This window comes from Caretta caretta, chromosome 8 (genome assembly GCF_965140235.1).
Source record: "Caretta caretta isolate rCarCar2 chromosome 8, rCarCar1.hap1, whole genome shotgun sequence".
Lineage (NCBI taxonomy): Eukaryota > Metazoa > Chordata > Testudines > Cheloniidae > Caretta > Caretta caretta.
In genome coordinates, this window is record NC_134213.1 from 85,260,134 (window position 1) to 85,282,979 (window position 22,846).

The following is a 22,846-nucleotide window of genomic DNA, read 5'->3' on the forward strand; positions in this document are numbered from 1 at the left end:
TGCCCTGCCTCTGGCTAGTAGGTGATGTGTATATATATCACTGCATGAGACTAGACAGAGAAACTAGCCATCTACATATGAGTGAAACGACTGAAGTGTTCTCAAGTGCGCAAAAAAAAAAACCCAAAAAGACAGAGCTGAAATAATACTTTCTCCAGTCTTTGTCATAAATATAAAGAAGTAATCTTAGACGGCACCTGTAGCTGTGGTACATGAAAAGCATGTTCAGTCAAATGTAGTTTTAATGTTCATGACATTCCTTTAATGTTCAGGCATCAGTTATGCTAAAGGCTTAACCATGTCAATGTATGTGCAATTTTCTGTAAAAAAGGCCAAGGATGCTGGCTTTGCAGTCTGTTGACTGACCTATTCCACAGACAGGTGTCATTTGGTGGAAGGCCAAAACAACACCTCCTTATTTGCCAGGGAGTTATATCGAGGAAGAGCAATTAAGTTATCTGCCTACCACAACCTCTCTTTCTTTGGTTTGGTCCATTCCTTCTCTCCATACTGGGGCCATGCATTTTAAAAGTATTTAATCCAGCTCCAGGGGTGTGGAAAGATGTACTGACAGACTCTGTAAAAGGGTTAATTTTCTGTTTTGAAATAAACCTACTCACCACTCTCTGTTGCTAGAGAAGGTTTGGAGTAGTGTCTCCACCAGTCTCTAGCAAAATGGAGTGGGGCCTCCTGCCCTCAATCTCTTCAGAAAAAAGCACATAGGGACTTTTGGTCATCACTGACATATCAAGAGTCTTATGGAAAAATAATTCTTTCATAGTTATACTATTTATACAAAATAAATGCTTCTGTTTAAAATTTGCTCCAAAAAAATTCTTCAGAGGAATAACTATTTATACCCACATATAGTAAATGTGTTGCTTCAGTAGTGAATATAATTTATGATGAGAATCAACTATTTTAAAAAATAAAAACAATTACATGTCAGTGATACAGAAAATTAATATTCAGGCCCTCACCAAATAAATTAGTCCATCAATGTAAGCTATAAATTACTGTCCATCTTCAGTTTGTGCTTGTCCAGACACAGGACAATCAGCTTCATACTTTTTTTTCAGGCCTTTCAAGAATATTCGCAAACTGTCTGCATCCAATCGAGAGTTCCTTGCAGTCTGAACCAGCCTTGTTGCTAGATGGTATACAGCCCTCTGTCTTAATGTCTCAGGAGTGGTTCTTTGCTTTTGCTGTTCTTAAAAACAAACACATACATTAAAATGTGAACACAGATATTCATTTATTGAAGTAGTAATATTGGCTGTTTTCTGCCTGTCCCAGTTCTGTGTCTGCTGATGTACCATTTGCAGATTCTATCTAGGACTATATCTAGTACTTCTTGATGGTAATGACAGAGCTCTATGTTGTCATTTGACAGTGATCTTCAATAAACCCCATTAAAACCACTCCCAAAAACATAATGTCTAGTTTCTTGACCTAACACCAGAATGAACTGAGAAATCCGTTTGAAATCTATCCTACGAACAGCTTCTTAGTCTGTAAAATTCTGGTGAAATGTTACAAAGGTTATATAAATAAATTACAAATTTTTTTTTGCAACTGTTCATGGAATAAAGAAGCTTTTTGAAAAGAATAAAATAAAATCCTTCTCTCCCTTTCTCACAGTAATTTTATTAGCAAATTTGTTAAAAGTAAAACTGATTTTCTTTAAAAATTCCCAATAATCCCTGTATAATTAGATCTAATTTTTATGTGCCATACTTCTATATCTCTGTAATATATCATTGAGCTACTTACATTTTATAAAACAATAGACAATACATGAGAATATATTGGAGGTTTGTGTTTTATAAGACTATAAATTAACTACTGCAAATTACTACTACATACCAAAATTTGTCTAGCAATATGAGTTGTGATCTCCTTTGCATCCAAAATTACTGATGGTGGTAGAGAAGAAACTTCTGCAGCTTTTAATCCTAAACATAAAAAATATAAAGTAGTCCTTTACTCTCTGTGCCAGAATGAATGCTTACCTTAATCAAAATGTCACTCTAAAATTATTTTTTTCAAAAAGAATTTTTATTTCATTCCCCTATAAGTTTCCTCTCCTCTGTATCTGAACTCAGTAATTTTCCTAGCAGTCTGACTTATAAGGAGCAAGGATTAAATCAAGTTACTCAGGATCTCTGGTGATGCCTGCTATAAAACATATTCTATGTATTCAAAATAGCTATTCTGACACAAGCTGACTGCTTATGCTAAGATGCATCAGCTATAATACTAGGGCTGAGAATAGGCAGCTCTTTTTCCATTACTGAAGGAGGGGCAAAGTCTACAGAATAGGAAGAAGAATCCCTCATTAAGAGGATTAGAGAACAAAAGTTGGGAAGTGGGTTTAGCAGCCTTCACTTAAGTCTGATCCAATAGGGAAGAGAGAAGAGCTCGGTGTGGAACAAAAGTAGGGTTGCCACCTGTCCAGATTTTCTCAGGTTTATCATTCCTGCGATAATGTCCCAGGAAATCTGTAATGGTGATCAGTACTCTCAGCCATACATTTGTACGGGCTCAGGACATCATCTTGGACATCCTGGTTTTAACCCTAAACAGAAGGAGCCTTACTGCAGTGAGGAAAACGAGGTGGAGATCAGAGTCTGGGTGGTCGGTTTCCAGGTCAGTGAAAATGATTGAGACTGTTTTTTCCAGTGTCTCACCTGATGAGCCATTTATCTTTGGGAAGAGGAACAGAGTATCACTGGTGCCTGTCCTGCTCCCAAGACTGTGATGTTTGATTCTTCCTCCATCCCTTAACTGGTCTAGGAGAACTTGGGGCCTAACCCAATCCAACAGCTGCTGAAAAGCTTCTATTTTCAATAGCTGGGCTGCATGCTTCTTCCTCCTCTGAAAGCTGAGAAGAAAAAGCAAGGCTCCTAGGAGTCCTTAAATTCCCCCGTGATGCTGGCAGACCAGGTGCCTCAACTGAACACTACTCCTGAGGGCATTCTGCACTAAAAAATTAAAAATTCTGCACACATTTTAAAATTCTCCAAAAATTCTGTAAGTTTTATTTGTCAATAAATAAATCCAGACGCTATAGCATGACAGTGGGGAGCACAGGCCACTGGCTGTACAAAGGTGGGAGATCACCCTGCAGCCTCCCCACGCCCTGGGACATGGACTCAGTGGCGAGGCTGCACCTGACCCTCACACAGCACAAGACCTAGGCCTGCCCCTCTGTGCCAGGCATACCAGGTGTGGGGCAGGCAGGCTCAACCAGGCAGGATCCAAGTGTGGAGGGGCTCACTGTGGGGGGATCCAGCTGTGGAGTGAGAGGATTCTGTGTGGGACAATCTGGGTACAGGCAGCTCACTTGGGGGTCTAGGTGTGAGGGGATCTGGATAAACAGAGGCTCACTGGGGGGCTTCCAGGTGCAGGGGCAATGGGAATGGTTGGGGATCAGCAGAGGGGTCTGGGTGTGGGGGTCTTACCAGGGGGGTCTGGGTTTTGGGGAGTGGGGCTTGGTGAGTTGGAGGTCTGGGTGCAGCTAGTTGGGGGTCAGTGGCATGGGGGTCTGGATGTGGGGACTCAGGTTCATCAGGATGGAGGCTTGAGTGCAGGGAGCTCACTGGGGGTGGTCTGGGTGCAGGGGTGGGGGTCCAGAGGCAGGGGTTCTGGGTGCAGGGGGCCTCCAGATGCAGGGGTTGAGCTTCAATGGGATGGGGTTCAGGTTATGAAAGGCCAGGGGTGGTTCTGAGTGAGAGTCAAGCTGGACAGGGGTATCTGGGTATGGGAGGTCCAGATGCACAGGGTTTGGGTGGATGGGGGAGCAGCTCCCCATACAGTGACCCTCGTCCCCCCCCCCTGCAGCTGAGGAGCAATGGGAGCAGGAAGCAGGGGAGGATGCTGAGTTTCCTGCAGCTGGGGGAGGTTTCTGGGGGTGGGTCTGATACAGCCCCACCCACTCCTTTTAGGGGAAGAGGAAGTCCCATCCTCTCCTGCTTCCAGCCCAAACAGGACTAGCACCTGATCCTGGCTCAGGGTAGAAGCCACTGGCTGGGGTGTCCCCAGGCCTGTGGTGAGTTACCTCTCTGCGAGCTGCTCTGGGTTCCTGAAACAATGTACATGCACAGCTAGGGAGTGGTGCGTGACTGCTCTTCCCTGTCAGAAAGTCATTTTTCTGCAGGGAAGTAAAGAAATCTGCAGGGGACATGCATGAATTCTTCCAGTCCTATAAATCTATGTATAATTCTTCAGAATTCATCTTGCGAAAAATCCCCAAAACTGGCCTTGTGTTACCAATGTGAGGCAAATTAGCAGTGAAATTTTGATAAAGGCCTAGAAGGAACATTTTATATTTAATTAATTCTAATTTTAACTCGAATAATTTATAGTCTTCAGCTATCTCAGACTTGTACAAATTGTGTGTTGTGAGACAACTCCCTATTGATTAAGTCAGCTAAATCAGGGATCCAACTACAGAATCTAGCATTTATAGCTAGTCTCCACTAGATGCAGCTGCTCCACTGCAGCATGTCTCGTGAAGACACACTATGTCAACAGGAGAGAGCTCTCCTGTCAGCATAATTACTCCACCTCCGCGAGAGGTGGTAACTATGTTGGCAGAAGAGCGCCTCCTGCTGATGTACGGCTTCCCACACACCAGCACTTAGGTCCGTGTAACTTGCATCGCTCAGGACGGTGTCTTTTTTACATCCCTTAGTGACATAAGTTATATCAACATAAGGGGTAGTGTAGACCGGCCCTCAGAAACATTATGTGGATTCTTTTCACTCCCCAAAGGATTATGGGTCTATAAAGAAATGAATGGATGACAATGAGACATAAATAAAATGTTTTAATCTGTTACACAGGCTGCTTCACTACAGTTTATATTAAATTTAAAGGACAAATGAACCCACTTTCCCAAGAACACTGTTTTGATATTTCAAAGGATAAAAAGTGCCTCTGAATAAATAAATGGAGGCACACATCTATGAACATTAATTTGTCATTTTTAATACAGCCTTCATTCATTTAGGATGAGCTAAATGGGTACAGCTTTTAGTTAACTTTTTTATTTCATCCTATATGAGCAAAGACAAAAGAGGCAGCTCTCAGATAAGTCTTGAATGTGCAGGCATCCATTTAAGACTATCACACAGCACTTTGAATTGCTCCCATAATCAAACAGGAAATCAATGCAGAGCACTCAGTACAGCTATTATGTGCTCAGAGTGACTCATCTCAGGTCACTGTGTCCTCAACTAGTTGAAGATTCCAGGTGAAGTCCGAGAGCAGAAAGATCATTTTATTAGACAATCAAGTTTTTCATACTGTGGACACAAAATACTACCTTATTACACAACTATTTAAAATACAAAAATAACTGGAGCAGTATTTTAACCTGTTTATTTATTTAGCGGTGCATAGTCATCTAGCCATGCGATGGTATCTTCAATGGTGTGATGAAGTTCTTCTAGGCCACTGCTGAACCTGTATGTAACAGTTACTATATAAAAAATGATTCACAATATGGAGTGATCTGTCAGTTGACAGTAGGAATGTTAGACCCTAATAGTTTGATATATCTTATGTACTTTTTAATAAGTTATTAATATTAATACTGAAGTCCATTACCATAGTTTTTTTCCTCTGTGTGTCCTTTCGAAAGTATGTAAGTATAAGTAATTTTTTCCTTATTTCCAGCACTACTTCTCACATGTTGTACTTCAAAATGGTTGTTTTCCACATTGGGATATAAAGCATCTATATGACATAGTTCCAGGAAATGTGTAGCAAATAGAGTAAATGCCTAAATTAGGCAACAGAAATGGAAATATTATAACATATTAAGTAATCCTTCATAATTCATTATACTTAAGCAAAATAAGGTTAAAATATATATTTTCAAAGTGGGTACAGGAATTTAGCAATATGACTTTCACTGATGGCTAAACCTACATGCATTGCTTTGAAAAAATGTCCTGAAATTACTAAAAAATATTAAATTTAATGAAGAGATCTATTTCTTTGGTACTGTAAACATGGGCAAGATTATAGCAAAATAGTAAAGAAAGCTCCAGTTACAGGCAGTTTTAAAGCCGTTTCAAAAATATATTAAATTACCATACAACTGCTTTAGGGATATTGTTGTTAGTCTCATTCTTGGTATAGTCACTGCAAAGCTGTAAAAGCCAAGGCAAAGTCTTCGCCAACGGAAAGAACAGGAATGAACATGAATGGAGCCAAGGGTTAGAAGGAGTGTGTTCAAGGGATAATCCTGTGGTTGGAATGGGATGGGGTAAGGATAGGACAAGGACTAGAAGGGCAGGAAGTATGGCATCCTTGTCCTTATTCTTATCTATTGATCAATTTCTTATCTATCCATATATCCCAGTAAGTGTATCCGTATTATTTAGATCAGAATTGTCCATAAAATGAAGACTGGAGCATGAGAAAACGTTTTTATTTAGTACCATTTTAAGGCTGCATGAGAAAACAATTACAAATTGCAGAGACTAATGATTAAAAAATATAAAAAATACCTTCAGACTCAGTAGATATTCACACACTGAATAACAAATGCCAATACCTTCTTCAGTACTGGTACCTCTGCCAAGTTCATCAATTATGATGAGTGATTTGTCATTAGCATTTTGTATGATATACGTTATCTAAGAAAAACAATACTTTGTTATCTCTAGCAGTAAATTTTTAAATACCCCCTCCCTCCCTCTCCCAAAAAACCAAACAAGCCAACAAAAAGTCCACTGAAAACAAAGAACAACACGACAAAGAACAAAATCCTGTCAGAAGATCCATGGCTTTCACCTCTGAGCAGCTTCCAAACAGCTGACATTTTAAAACAAACTAAACATCCTGCCACAAAACTGTTTACCTCTTTATCTCTAAATATGTAATTTTTCCTCAAAATCAGATCTCAGGGGTGGAGTACTGGCAACAGTCAGATATGGCCCAACAATAATTTAAGGTACAATACCTAATGAAACATCAAGAGTAATGTCCAATGGAACAGTGATTTCTACTCCTGTTGGAATGGTTTCAGAGATATTGGACTTAAAACTGTGACATGATTTATAGAAAAGCTATTATGAATAATTCTTAGAACTTCCTGCTCATCTCCAGCTTGCTGGTTCGGGAGCAGGTCTTAAAGGCCATAACTCACATTGAAAATCTTGAAGAAAAAAACAGAAGATGGCAGGCAAGATAGAAAATTTTAAGGGAGTTGTAGAAAGGAGCAACAGGTAGAGAAAAGGATGGTTGTGGGTTTTTCTACCTTATTTTATTAAAGGCCTATTTTAGAAAAGTTTTAAAAAACAACTTACTGGTATTATTTTTCTGCCCTGCTTCCTGAGAAGTCCAGTTGTGCTAGTTACTAATACATGTTTGCAATATGGAGGTCTGATTAAACTCTTCTTCTTTCATATGGCTTAAAACCAGCATCGTTAGATGTCCAGATCTAAGTTGGCAATCCAATTGATTGCTTCAGGTGACACAGAGTAGATGGAAGAAATACCACTGATATATGATCATTTGGGACACTGGTTGATAAGGCGTTTCATAGTTTGAAATCTGTTTCTGCACTCACAAGTAGGATTGTGTATCAGTCCCCATTCATGGAGGACAGAGGCAAATCTGCCATGTGATGTGCACATTCAGTTCAAAGTGGAGCATATTTTCCATGTGAGTGAAAAGCCAGTGGGTTGTTCAGTTGAGTCCTTGATAACGTGTTTGTATGGAGCCCTTTCACCTTGCTCACCATTGATCTTTGTGGGAGAACCCCAAGTCTTCGAACTCCTGCGCTGCAAGCCAAAAAAGATTTCTGGATTTGAGTTGGAATCTTGATATATTATTTAGGTATTTATATATTGGAAAATCCTTGTTCCCTCATGCAGCAACAAATTTGGAGTGGGTTGATATGTGCCAGTATGGGAAGCCATGGTTGTGGCATTGATTTTACTATGCCTGTGATGACCTGCATGATGGTGTTTAATTGAGAATTGACAAATGATGTGTCTAGATGGGTCAGCAGTATTCTGTGGCAGAGTAGACAAAGGCTAGTGAAGAATAATAGAATCATAGAATATCAGGGTTGGAAGGGACCTCACTTGGAAGGGACCTCAGAAGGTCATCTAGTCCAACCCCCTGCTCAAAGCAGGACCAATCCCCAATTTTTGCCCCAGATCCTTAAATGGCCCCCTCAAGGATTGAACTCACAACCCTGGGTTTAGCAGGCCAATGCTCAAACCCCTGAGCTATCCCTCCCCCCTTCAAAGAGGTTTGTAGAGTTTTTGCATCGCCTCCCCAGCTTGCTGCTGACAGCTTATGGATGGGGTTTACACACATCTTTATTTTGTCATAGATATTTTTCAGGTGCTAGTGGAATGCGAGGCTTTGGTCTAACATCACATCAAGACATTTTGTAGTCTTATCTACTAGTCATAGAAGTCCATGTGCAGCTCTGCCCTAGCTTTTCGATTGTTTAGATGATAGCCTAAAACTGTGGTGTCAGCACATGTCTACACTGCACACCACATGTGTGGTAGGTGTAGCTCCCTGGTGCTGGAGTCTTACATGGAGACAAAGGCTCCAGCAGCTCCTGTGGCAGGGCAACGCTCCAGCAGTGGAGCCTTTTCCCGCTACTGGAATCTTTCCCTGCAACTGGGAAAAACTCCAGCCATGGGGAGGCAGTTGCAGGACACGACACTGCTAAAAATAGCAGTGTAGATGGGGGAGTCACTGCTTGGGTGAGGAGAGAGCCATGTAGGGTACATACTCACAAGCTTCAGGCATGTCTTTACTATATTCACCTAAACAGTACCTCACCCTTTACGCTGCTATTTAAACCTGTGCTGGCAGGAGAGGGGCAGGTAGTATATGTATGCTATAGACCGTTCAAAGGAATATGCAATGTAAACAGACCTTTAGTGGACTTTCGTTTGGCTGCCAATACAAGAAATATTCTTCCAAGGTTATTCACCTCTTCCTTGGTGAAGGGAAATGATAGGGAGATTGGGGATAGGTAGTGAGCTGACTATGTGTCAGAGCTCTCTGCACACTTTATGCTTAGTTGATTTTTCCCCCAGTACTTTTGAGTTCATAATAAGTGTTTCTGCAATTATATTTATTTGGTTCATCCGTAATAGCCTTTTTGTTTCTGGTTTCCAGTATGGGGTATATCGATTCTGATTGCTGTGAGAGATGTTTTTTCTTGCAGCTATTTGGATAAGCTTGCTGAAACAACTGAAATTTCCAGGCTTCAGTGGAACTGCGTCAATGGTGGCCTCAATTGCTGCAGTGAATCCTGGCCAATTTCCCTTTGAAACTTCTATTGCCATTTGGGTAATGACATGACTACTGGAGTTCAAACCCAATGTGGATTATCACCAGTCGATGCTAGCTGTGTGGGAAGTAGCAAGAGTAGTGCTAGACATATTCAACTGATCTTCGGTGATGAAACAGCGATCTGGATTGCAGTCTCTGTTCCAGGGAGCAGAATGAAAAGTGCCTCTGTCTTTCGCATAGAAAAGAAGGTATGTGTCTTCATTTGATGATAATTCCACAAGCGCCTCACCTGCAGTATCGTTACTAGCATAGCCCCACATTGTGTGGTGGCTACTGAAATCAATGACATATATATAAGCCAGGCGATGGAGTGTGGGTAATGAGGGAGAAGACAGTCTGTATTCAGTGGTTTATACACGTTAAACCAGAGGTGGGCAAACTACAGCCCCCGGGACCGTCCTCCCTGGCCCCTGAGCTCCTGACCAGGGAGGCTAGCCCCCAGCCCCTCCCCTGCTGTTCCCCCTCCCCCACAGCCTCAGCTCATTGCGCCGCCGGCGCAATGCTCTGGGCAGCGGGGTTGCAAGCTCGTGCCGGACAGCACAGCTGCAGAGCTGCGGCCCGACCCGGTGCTCTGTGCTGCGCGGTGGCATGGCTGGCTCCAGCCGGGCAGCACGGCTGCCTGTCCTGGTGCTCTGGGCACCGCGGCTGTAGCGCTGCCAGCCACCGGTGCTACAGGCAGCGCAGTAAGGGGGCAGGGAGCGGGGGGAGGTTAGATAGAGGGCAGGGGTCCGGGGGGGGGCAGTCAGGAAGGAGGGGGGGCTGGATACGGCGGTGGGGAGCAGTCAGGGGCAGGGGTTCCAGAGGCGGTCAGAGGACAGGGGTCCCGGGGTGGGGGGGAGGAAATCAGGAATGAGAGGAGGTGTTGGATGGGGCAGTCAGGGCAGGGTGGTCCGGGAGAGGTAGATGGGGCAGGGGTCCGGGGGGGGCTGTCAGGGGACAGGGAACTGGGGGAGTTGGATGGGGCAGGAGTCCAGGGGCAGGGGGTGTCAGATAGGGGGTGGGGGCCAGGCCACCCCTCGCTGTTTGGGGAGGCACAGCCTCCCCTAACCAGCCCTCCATACAATTTTGGAAACCCAATGTGGCCCTCAGGCCAAAAAGTTTGCCCTCCCCTGCGTTAAAACACTCTTATCTTGCTGATTCTTACTGAGATGGTGAAGGTTCCAGAGTTGCTCCTAGCAACTATTATGTCATAATCCTCAATGCTGTGCTTGATGCACGTAGCAAGGCTGTGTTTTGGGTGATGGAGGTGGGTGATGAGATTGTAGCCAGCAATATGGCAGCATGGTTCTTGAGTTTCTTGCAGGGCACTGACGTTAATCATGTCTCAAGTAACATGAGCTAGCTGGTCACTTGTAGGCTGGGAAATACCTTCAAACATTCAATTGGCAAATTTATAGAGCTGGGTCTATGGTTCTCTTAAGTGGCTCTGGATGGAGTCAGTTTTTGCAGAGTAACTATTTCCATTGCTGTTCAATCTGGGACTTCACTGGGTGATGTTTGGATGCCGATTTGACAATATTGGTTGTGCTTTAGCAGTGGACACTACATGGTAAAGGTTGTCATCACCTGCCTCTGGTTACTCTCTGAGCAGCAACTAGTGGATCATACAGTAGCAACATCCAGACAGTTTTCTTTCACTCTACAAACAGCCATCTGGTAGTTAACATTTCTTTCAGATGCATCACCTCAAGACTGGACTACTGTAGTGAACTCTATATGGGGATGCATCTTAAATTCATGTGGAAACTGAAGCTGATGCAAAATTCACTTGTTAAGTAAAGGTTTGTTTTCCCCATAATCACATTAAGATTGTGATTCACATAACACGTAAGACTGTATTAAGTTCTATGCTTGATAGTGACAACCTATTAGTTCCTGAGTTGATTTTCTGATGCTGGATTTGACCTGTAAATCCCTACATGGCCTGGGACCTACGTTTCTAAAAGATGCTGCTCTCCTCATGATATACAATATGGAAGAGAGATAAAGAAGCCAAGTTGTCTTTGACTGCTTTGTTTGTACACAGAATCATAGAAATGTAGGGCTGGAAGGGACCTTGAGAGGTCACCTAGTCCAGCCGCTGTGCTGAGGCAGGACCAAGTATTCCTACACTATCCCTGACATGTGCTCATCTAAAATAGAAGTGCTTCAATGCCAATGAAATATAGATCCATAAACCAATGTAAACTGTACCAGCTTAATGTTAATTAGGGCCCTTGATACTAAAATATTTAAACCTGTACCTCTTTCATTTCCTTCATGAATGTTGATGAATTTGTTTCTATATCATCATCCATACCAATTCTAGTGAAAATTTGCTCAGCAATTCTAAAAGAAGAATATTCTGCTGGGACATAAGAACCTGCAAAATAAAATAAAAGTACAAGTTATCTTATGTTATCACTCGTAGTAACACTATAGCTAAAAACTGGCCTTGTTTAATACACAGATAAAATCTCATCTTATTTTTAGAAACACATTTTTCCACTTAGTAAATAATGACATTTTCCATAGAAAACAATACGAGCAGTTCAAAAGAATACTTATAAGGTAAACTGTTGCTCACCAATCTGTGCCATAATTTGACAGAGAGCAATCTGTTTCAGGTAAGTTGATTTTCCACTCATATTTGGTCCTGTAATAATGATAAAATTGCTGCCTTCTGTGATGTAAGTGTTATTAGAAACAGGTTTTTCCATAGATATTTTTTCAAGAATGGGATGCCACCCCTGCTTGATTGCTAAGGTATCAGTAAATTCTGGACGAACTAAACCAAGAAAAAATTATAAGAAATGTTAAGCACTAAATACAAAAAACCTATGGCAATTATTAAAAAGTTAGATATTTAAATAAAATAAGAATCACTCATGCAGAGCTCTGAGTCTGTTACTCTTTCTCTTGTTGAATAATGTCTTGCTACTTGAGTTGGGGGCTTCACTCCTCTGGCAGGCATAGCACTACAAGGCGCTGCCTCAGTTTCCTCCAACCTGTATCTACAAAATAAGTCAAAACAAGCTTGCCTTAAAGCATTTCCCTTTAATTAACAGAAATAAATATCCCAAACAGAGAAAGACCTTCCACTTGAGCCCTTAATCCTACTCCTAGCTCCAGATTTGGGGGACCCCTCTAGTTCTGTATCTTGCCTGCATCATGAGGCTCCTAGTCCTGGAGCTAGAGTACTGTTCAGAACAGTCTTTCTGCTGTTTACATAAAATAACCCTCGGTCTTCCTCCCCAGAGCTGGAGGTACCACCTTCAGCTTCTCAGTTCTCACTGGAGCTTGGGTAGAACTCTTGCCAGTGCTTTAGCTAACATAGCATAAAAATATGATCCAGTTCTTCTCCCTGGAACTAAGGTTCAGGTACCATTTGTCTATCCCATCACAGAGTGGTCACACGCCCCATTTTCTATTGCCTGCTGTCTCCTGTCATCAGGAGTCTTTTTTCCCCAGCACTGCTCCTTGCTGACCTCCTCTCCATACTGAGTTCTGGTAATTTTATTAAAGTCAGGTGCTCCCCTAATTGAGCAGTAATCAGCCACCTGGGTAATTGATTAGCTCCCAGTCCACCAATTAACCACCAAGGCTGGCTTACCAACCTTAGTCATGGGTAGACTGTCCTTAATTCTCTCTAAAAGGCCAGTCACCCCATGACAAGGACTATTCACAAAGAAGGGATTATTCAACATGAGCAAGAGTGGAAGAATCAGAAATGATATTCCCATGTAGCTATGAAATCAGCAAAGACAGTATACTTGGAGGAATTAATGGGCTGTTTTCAGGTAGAGATTACATCTTTTATACGAGTCCTCATGATCTGTTACAAAAAAAATAACATCTTAGCCCTGCATCCTCAAATTAACATGCCAAGACTGTATTCAGAAGCAAATGGGGGAATACATGAATAAAAAGGGAAAGAAAAGTAGGAAAATTGAAGCTATAAAAGTAATTCATACATTGAGATAAATACAAGAGCCACAAACTAGACCTGGTGGTAATATTATATAAACATTGGGGGACAGGGGAATAACTTTACCCGCATTTTTATTAATATTTACCATCTTTTAGAAAGAAACTTACCGTAGTCAGAAAGAGTGCAGGCATGGGCAAATGACAGCAACATATCCAACATTGACACAGTGTCAGAGAGTTTGTATAGGCAATGGATATGTTCATAAATTTCACTCAGTAGTTTACATACTATCCTGCAAGCAGACAGCTCTGAATTAGTTACTGTACACTACTACATTTTATTGCTTTACACAATTTACAGCAATAAGGCAATTATTAAGCTCGTAATCATAGAATCATAGAATATCAGGGTTGGAAGGGACCTCAGGAGGTCATCTAGTCCAACCCCCTGCTCAAAGCAGGACTAATCCCCAACTAAATCATCCCACCCAGGGCTTTGTCAAGCCTGACCTTAAAAACTTCAAAGGAAGGAGATTCCACCACCTCCCTAGGTAATGCATTCCAGTGCTTCACCACCCTCCTAGTGAAAAAGTTTTTCCTAATATCCATAAAAAATAATGTCAATATGATACTTAGACACTAGGAAGACAGACATTTCATAAATGCCATAGAGATTTGTAAACATGGGCATTTCTAAAGTGTAGTAAGTTATCGGGGAACAAATTCTAGGCCAAATTCTGCCATCAGATGTGCAGATACAACTCCCACTGGCTTGAAAGGGAGCTGCATGTGCAAAATTGACTCTCAAAATACAGCTTTGGAACCAATGGCGTTCTATAGTCCTCCAAAAAGTGTGACTCTTCAGTTTCTTGAGTTGTTCATGTTTAAAATGGGTTCACATGATCACCAAAAATAGCCTATGTTAGCTTTTGTAATCTAGAAGAAAAGAGAACAATATATGCCCTTTGGTCCCTTTATAAGCATAATTTATGGAAAAACTGAAGGTAATTCTACTTAAAATGAAAGGCATACTTAATATAAATAATGGCTACACATTGCCAAAGTGCTATATTCATGTCATTTTGTGTTGATAATACTCTACAAAAAGTTTACTAAATGTGATGTATACTCTTCTTTTTTTATGAATAAATCCCTATACATTTTAATCATAATTCAGGATAATGTAGATTTAGCCTTTTAATGTGCTCTCTCATGAAGAACACTCTCTCTCTACAATCTGGAGTGCTTTTATAAAGACACAATTTAACAATGAAAATATATGAGAAAAATTTCACAACTAGTTGTTAATATGGCAAATAAATCAAGTTAACACAAATATTAAAGAGTTTGAAATGTTCTTACAAGTAGGTCATGTGATAAATTTCTCTCAAAGACTCCTGGCACCTTTCATTCATTTTAATTAAGTCTGCTGAAGTAAAGCTATATGCATTTTTCATTTTAGTGATCTGTAAGGAAATTCAACCTTAAAGTAATACATCTCAAATAAATGCACATAAAGAAAGATTTCCAGAAACAAAGTAGGAACAATCTGGAAAGCAAGTGACAAAACTGTTACCTTATTTCACTTTTCCTAAATAAAATAGCATGAAAAGACAAGAAACAAAATGCAAATATTAGAATGATAGCAACCTTGTAACATTTCATATTATCTGACACATAGATGTCTAATACATTGTATAAAAGAATATGGGTTAAATAAATTCTATCCTCATTTATTATGTAATATCACTGAAGTAATTAATTTCATGACAAAACATGTCCAGAACACATACCTTTGTAAATTCTGAAGGTAGCTGACCATTAGGTAATGCTGCACACTCTGCATTCATTTGGATAAAAAATCCACGAGCAGAGCTGAAACTCATCTTCAAAGGTAGGCTGTATTTTTCTGCAAGCTGTGTTATCATTCCTAAGTAGTATGGGGAAAAAACCAGCCACAATTGAAATATTGTCTAACATACTATAAAACTCACTGTGTTATCTGAGTAGTAAAGGCATCATGCAGATATCTAGATACCAATTCCAGTAAATTAGATAGCCTTGTTAGGACCTTGAAAGGGGGCTTGTGTGGAGGTGAAAGAGCTCAGTAAACCATTCAAATAAGAGCACTAGCTTTATAAAACTAGTGGACAAAAAGTGTCAGGTGAGAATATGAGAATTCATAGCCTCTTTTTAAAGATATTCATATGTTGTCATGGGGATCTCAGGGGTGGGTTGTCCTGCTGGAAAGGAAGATTTCTCAGAGGAGTAAGCTTCAGATGAATCCACTTTCATGCCAGTGGTGTTTTACCCTGCTTTCTCAACAGGTAACTGTAACTCTTAGATCTGGGGCTCTCAATCTTTTCCCACTCACTCCACAGTTCACAATCTTTTGTAATTCTAAACCATAACCCCAAGCCACCCACCTGGAGCAAAGTGGGAGGGTGATAGATGCAGGGGACTATTAGGGGGCAGGAGGAAAGGTGCTGCTAAGTGGTGGGAATTCTGAATTTTGCTGGGTGGGGTACAGGCATGTGTGGGTGTCTGGGTAGATGAGGAAAAATACTGATGTTGTACTACTGTGTGGGGAGAAAAGAAGGATGCTGTTGAATGGGGTTTCCCTGGCATTCACACACCTCACTGAGCTGGCACCACCTCCCACTGTTGCTACCACCAGAGACTCAGGCCAGCAAAAGGTTGGGTAGAGAAGATGGGCTGTGTTGGACACCTGGGTCCTGGAGGCACTCAGTGCTCCAGTGTCAGCATTTGCTTCCTCAGCACTTAGCATGGTAACAGGGAAAGGAGAAAAGGAGCTCTTCTGCTGTAAACGTGTGGGCTGCAGTGAAACTGGACTGCAGTAACCATCAGGAGGGAGAGAGAGCTCCTCCCTGCCTACATTTCTCTGGGTCTTAGCAGCCATGTAAGGAAAATTTTGGAAAGCAAGAGAACAATTAAACTCTTGATGTTCACTCTGTGTGATGTCGACTGTAAGCTACAAAACTAACAGGAACTTCAAGACAATCTATAGTATACTATTGGTGTTAAAAATTCTACTATTCACATGGGCTATTTGTCATTCTTGCTTGTTAAAGGGTGAACTAAAAGAACAATCTTGTCTGCTCAGAAATGTGATAGGAGCCATTCAGAAAAAGACAATCTTTTTCATCAACTTTAGACACTTTATCTAAAACGGTTATACTCAAAGAATAGAGGCATTCTTCCAAAATTGATTTTATTCATTTTGGCTTTAAAATAATATCAAGAAAGTGGTTTTACACAATTCTTAATAGCACAGTTAAATCATAGCCCACAGATTCAAACTAGTTAAAATATTAAAAACAAAGTATTTGTGTTTGTAAAGTATCAGCAGATGATAAAACTAAATTTCTGTACCAGAAAATTTTATTTGAAATAATATTGTTTCAACACTTCAAACTGAATTTAGATGCACTGCATTGTAGGTGCAAACCATAGGTTTTAAATGGAAAGATTACAATATCTTTGATTCATATACAGCTTGTTTTTTTGGTGGCACAATAAATGAAGCAATCTTTTTACTTTTTAAAATCACAAAATAATTATTCATCATTTTATTTAATTACAGTTTTTATCTACAAATGGAAAATCTCAAAGTACATTTCAAATAGGGTTACCATATTTCAAGTTCCCAAATAGAGGACACTGCCAGGGGGAAGGGAGAGCTGGATGGGGAGCGGAGTAGTTTCTTTCTACTTTGAATATCTAACATTTATAAATAACAAGTGTAATGTCCTCAAAATGTCTTGAAAAAGGACAAGCAAGGAAAAATCATGGGCATTTGTTCATATTTCAAAAATCTGCCAGGACAGAGTCTAGAAGACCAAAAAGAGGTTGTGTCTGGGAAAACTGAAATGTATGGCAACCCTAATTTCAAATGTACCTCAACTCTTTTTTATCAATGACAAAATCAAATTACAATAAAAATACTTGCCTTCTCTTCATTAGAAAGTTAGCTCTATATATTCTTGTACAATTTTATGGTTCTATATAACAGGTGCAATATATTCCTATTAATCATCAATCATGAAATACCTGCTATGTCATCTACAATCTCTGTGTATGTTCTACGAGCTATATCAAGGAATTCATTGATGTTTGGCCTGACTGCATAGCACTTCTGGGTCCTCATATTCAGGCATCCTTTTGTGTATCTTGTATCATCATTAATGACAGTTTTTATCTTTTCAAGTATGATTCCAAACCTACAAACAGTAGTTATATCAGTAATGGAATTGGCTAGGTAATATTTTTCAACTTCATCATCAACATTATCTTCAATTATAAATAAAAATTACCGAAGCCAATACACTTCAATAGTTCAAAGTAAACACTAAAAACTTACCACGCGATTTTTTTTTAATCTCAAACAACATATGAACACAACTAACTTTAACCTAAATATTTTAATATCTTAAAGAATGGCAGACATTGCACACTGCTCAAATATAAGAAACAGCTACTTGTCCTCAGTCATTTTGGGTGATTCTAAGAAATCGAAGTATTCTCACATTCTTTTTGTCTTTTCAATAATATCTACTGGAGTATTTAATTTTTGTAAGAATTTAAATTATGTTTGTCATTCATAACCAATCAACTATTGTTAAAACCAATTTTCTGTTTATCTTTTTTAAAATTTCTCCTGCAATAGTTGAAAAACTGAATTTCTAGAAACTTCGTAAAGAATAAGTAAAATTAAGAGTTTCTAATGATAACAGAAAAAACAGGAGTTATAACTATAAATAATTCAAGAAGCAACATCTTAAAATCCTACAGACATCCTCAGAAAAAAGGAGACAACCAGATATTCTAGCTATGAAAATATCACAGTACCTTTTGTCTTCCAGAGAACTGTAATATGCCTTTAACAGATGAGTCTTGCAGCTTTTCAAAGCAGCCTATTGAAAATTAAAATATAATTACTTAATCATAAAAACATTATTAAATTTTAATCATTTTAACAGTCTGTATGGCTTTTAGATTCACCTAGGCTTATTTGAAGTTGGGGTGATATAAAGAGCTTACCAGTTGGGTGGCATCTATTTAAGTTAAATAATCGTTATAAAATTAAGCTTTTAACTAGCATTCAGAATCCAGTTCCAAAAGTAATAGAGACTCAAATATGTTTTTTTAAATCAACATCAAACTTAGCATAGATTTAGAGGCCCTTGTCTTATTTTTAGAGGAAATTATTACAGTGACAATGTACGGTTCCATGAGATATAAAGTAAATATAATGAACTGCACTGTGTGACAACAAAGATTAACTAACTAGTTTGGATTTTATATAGAAAAAGTAACAGAATACATTTCACCTTTAGAGGATCCACAAGTTCCAGAGTATGTTTCAGATAGATTAAATTAGTTATCTTTGATTCAGCAGCTTTAACCTGTTGAAAAAAAATATTACAAATGCAGTATGTATAGATTTTTAAAATACATTTCAAAACAAGCATGCATTTTACACACATATTCTGAATGTATTTTTCATGTACTATTAAGTGATTTATGAAAATTCATGACTAATGACCAGTTTGACAATTTGTAAATTTGCTGTTTTGTAAAAAAAATAAATATTTGACTATGTATGGCTTGAGAAAACTCAAATTACAATACAGTATTTTCAAAAGAGTTCTTCAACTGACAAGAATTCTAAAATATTTGTGTTTTCTTGCAGAGAACAGAACATTTGCTATGTGCTGCTGCCTTATAAAGAAAGAATAGGTAGCAGTTCCATAAGAAAAAAAAACATCTAATTTTTGTGTGGAGAGTTGAAATCAATGTTGGAAAATCAAAGGCTTCTGAAAATGAAACTGAAGAAAACTTTAGAGTTGAAAAATGGAAAAATCTTATGTAGAAGCTAAGGCAGATTTTCAAAAGCACAAATGAAAATCTTTCCTGTTATCTGTTTTAAAGTCAAATTAATAGAAAATATAAATAAAAGTGAAGGCTCCTGTGTGGGAAATATTAAACGGTATTTTTCTTTCAATTTTATGAAAAATTCAATTACACATAAAAATCTACTAAAAAGTCTTAGTTTATTTTAAAAATAATTATGCTACAAATTGTTGGAACAGAAACACCCTCACTCACCCAATTTCTAATGTTCTCACAATCCAAGAATTTTTCTTCAACCATTTTTTTCTAAAAATTCTGAAGTTTCTTAAAGAAAAATGTGCTCACAGAACTCAGCTAAGTCCCTTTATATGTTGCTGAATTTTCTTCTCAGAATGAAGCTTGGCAATCAGCCCAGATGGTGTCTTAGTGCAAAGGAAGTATCAGGGTGGACATTTACAGACATATTCCTTAAGATGGAGCAATTTGATTGCTTTGGGTCACCTTAGCAAGGAGAAAGCAAGCGAGGGTAGCTGTTCCAATAACCATAGCAAGTTTCTGCCAAAATCCCCCCCATATACACACATTACCAATTACAACTCCAGGAACTTCAGTGTGTCTTGCTTTTAAGGAGAAAAAAAGTATCATTCAAAAGTTTGTTATTCTATACCTGTTAGTAACATTATAACATGGTGTTTTAATTTATTTTTTAACATTTTAAAATAGGCACATGGATGAGAGTACAAAGAAAGATTTCTTTACTTTCTAATTTCTTTTTTGTCTAAACTAGCATCCAGAAACACGAAGAAAAATTGTGATGAACTGGCTGTATTTTAAGTATACTGAATCAGAATAGTTTTTATTAACAATGAAGTCTAGGCAGCTGTATTGTTACTAAAGCACTTTCCTGACATACTTTTTTGCACCAGCTGGATGCACTTAGTCATTGGTTAGTAATGTTTTGCAGTTTGCAAATAACTGAAGTGATAACAGCCTGTTCTGAGATGAGCTAGTTGAAGCTGTCGAGGTCGCTGCTGAAGTCCAGGGTTCAAATCTTGCTGTTGATGCATTGGGGCTGGGGGCAAGGAACAGATTTTTTTTTTATTACATTTAAAACAAATTGGGGTGACAGAATCTGGCCTAAAAATTACCTTGATTTGAGATGTTGACTTGTATTTAAATATTCTCTGTATCCCTCTATTTCTAAAACAGCTTGCTACATACGGCAGGTTCAAATTTTCAAAATATTTTAATCCCCTTGAAAATTTGTGCATGTACTATATTTGAAGAAAATGAGCTGTAATAAAACAAACGTTAATAATTGCTGCATCTAATTGTACTCTCTCTGTTATGTTTCAGAGTAACAGCCGTGTTAGTCTGTATTCGCAAAAAGAAAAGGAGTACTTGTGGCACCTTAGAGACTAACCAATTTATTTGAGCATGAGCTTTCGTGAGCTACAGCTCACTAATAATTTGTACCCTGATGGCTGCTGAGAAAGAACTTATTTCATAGTTGTAAGAGACTTTCTCTTGGCTTAACCATGAAGGCTTGTGTTTTGAAGCTAAAAGGAATAAGATTCTAAGTTCTAGCTTGACAGGTTTTGAAGGTTTATTTAGTAACTGAAACTAAACGAAAGAGGTTTGTTTTTTAGTAAAAATTTGGGGGTCCATTTATAAGGGATAATCTCCACTGCTTTATATTGCATAAGAAGCTCCTGAGGCTAGATAATAGACAAAGCAAAGTTAAGTGGGCAAACTGTGAGTATATTACAAAAAGGAGATTATTTCTATTATACAGCTTTTAACATTAAAAGGTATATTTTCCCTTTCATGCTCATATGAAAATGCTTCTCTCTCCTACTCTCCAGTGATGTTAAGAAGAAGGTGTGATTAGGATGAATAAGTAAGAGGATGCAGATTTAAAAGTACAGTGGATTTGTGAAGGAACAACAGTCATGTTTTTTGGTCATTCTCCACAAGGGTCACAGGGCTAGCGTCCTCCCTAAGTCCATAACAGGTTGAGTTTGTTAACCTTGCTGCTTTGCCCACCTTTTCTCCCTCACTTGTGAAGAAATGAATGTTGGATTAGACTGGGTGTGGGAAATTGTGGACTGTGTGAGATCAATTCACATCAGTCATGCATTTTGTTGCTGTGTATTTGAGCTGATCTGGGGGAACCAACAGGCCTGTTTCAGTGTATTTTTAAAATATTGTCAAGGATGCCTAGAGCATTAGATGGGTGCTCTTTTATTACTCTCTGCATAAATCTAAATAAATAAATGAAAACACTTTATGATTGGCTGAAATTCTTCTCCTGTTACGAAGTAAAAATATGCCTTAGTTTAAGGGGTCCATACATTCATCTTTCTGGGTGAGATGCAACATATATAAATCATTGTATATCTTTAAAACTATGTTTCCATCCCTTTCTAATATACAATCTTTTTTTACAAATAATACAATTGTACAGCTGCTATAGGAAGTTTACATGTTGCATACTCTACTGAGATAACTGACAATTATTCATTATTTATGAGATAGGTGCATTTATAAACCTACTGTATCTTGCTTTGGAATTTGTACTAAAATTGAAAGAAGTTGTTCAGTATCCAGGAATCTTGAAATCACTGTAAAACAACATTAAACACAAATTAGAAACTGAGCTGAAACTTGCGATAATTTTAATAATAAATATTTAACAAATAAGTGATTTAATTTTCCAAAAGAAAACAGGCACAGAAAACTATTTAGTACCTCTGTTTGTGAAGTCATTTTCTTCCCTCACCCTATCACAGCAAAATCTTGACAAAGTACTGTAGCTTCAATTACCAGAAAGAAAACAGACAAAAGAACTACCAATCTAACAAGATTCTTATGTCACATCCATAACCATGGTATCTGAGCAATTTTGGTCATTATATCATGATGGATATAATGACATCAGCTCTCTCGTATTCTCTTCAATAAAGAAACTCTCAGAGCTTAAACAACCTAAAAGATATTGAACAATAAGAACATTAGGATCCCCACAACAGGGTAGGAGGGCTGAAATATGAATGAAGGAAGAGTGGGAGACTATAACAAATGGTATTGTCAGTAGACTACAGTCCCTTGTCAAATGTCTCTACTTCCTATCTTATAACAGAAAATATGTCAGACTGCAGATGTAGCAAGCAGTCCTCAAGAGCAAACGGGCTTTCTTAAAAATCACAGCAATATTCTCTGTTTGAAAATTCCCATCCAATTATGACAGTGAAAAGATGACTATGTATCTGCCCTGCAATTTCACAAGTAGTAACCTGAGCCTGTGGTGGAATGACCTTATCAGAAGGAAGCCCGACAGAATATAGCACTAACTCTGCAACTACAAGAGCTCAAGACTGGTGGGCACTACTGAACTATTGAAGAGGCAGCAGACTCCCATGCATCTTGCAGAGGAAAGATCCCCAAATCTAATAAAAGCCCTGGTGTGTGGCAGTGCCTTAGTATAGCACTGATTGTTGAAGAGCTACACATATGGTCAACCCTCCTGTATGGATACGAGAGCTGGTCATTTAGAAAGCAGTCTGAGACACGACTCACAGCGTTCAAGTTTTGGTGTTACAGAAGGTAAAAATTAGCTGGATAACCTAAATTATGAATGATCAGGGGATGAAAAGGAACAATTTAAAAACAGCAAAATCACTTAATATCATAGGTAAGAAAATAAAATCTTTCTGTGGAC

At 38.9% G+C, this 22,846-nt stretch overlaps 1 protein-coding gene across 1 annotated transcript in view; it reads right to left on the reverse strand.

Annotated features, from left to right (window-relative positions):
- Positions 1-337: 337 nt before the first annotated feature.
- The window catches only part of MSH4 (mutS homolog 4), a 53,984-nt gene continuing 31,475 nt past the window's right edge, over positions 338-22,846 (reverse strand). The window contains exons 8-20 of the mRNA XM_048860873.2: positions 21,682-21,749; positions 18,603-18,677; positions 18,121-18,185; positions 17,323-17,492; positions 15,045-15,181; positions 14,614-14,717; positions 13,420-13,544; positions 11,909-12,109; positions 11,586-11,704; positions 6,522-6,650; positions 5,614-5,788; positions 1,867-1,955; positions 338-1,205 (exon numbers count right to left, since the gene is read on the reverse strand). Of these exons, the coding sequence (XP_048716830.1) occupies positions 1,014-1,205; positions 1,867-1,955; positions 5,614-5,788; positions 6,522-6,650; positions 11,586-11,704; positions 11,909-12,109; positions 13,420-13,544; positions 14,614-14,717; positions 15,045-15,181; positions 17,323-17,492; positions 18,121-18,185; positions 18,603-18,677; positions 21,682-21,749 (1,649 nt within the window). The 3' untranslated portion in view covers positions 338-1,013. The remainder of the gene's footprint in view (positions 1,206-1,866; positions 1,956-5,613; positions 5,789-6,521; positions 6,651-11,585; positions 11,705-11,908; positions 12,110-13,419; positions 13,545-14,613; positions 14,718-15,044; positions 15,182-17,322; positions 17,493-18,120; positions 18,186-18,602; positions 18,678-21,681; positions 21,750-22,846) is intronic.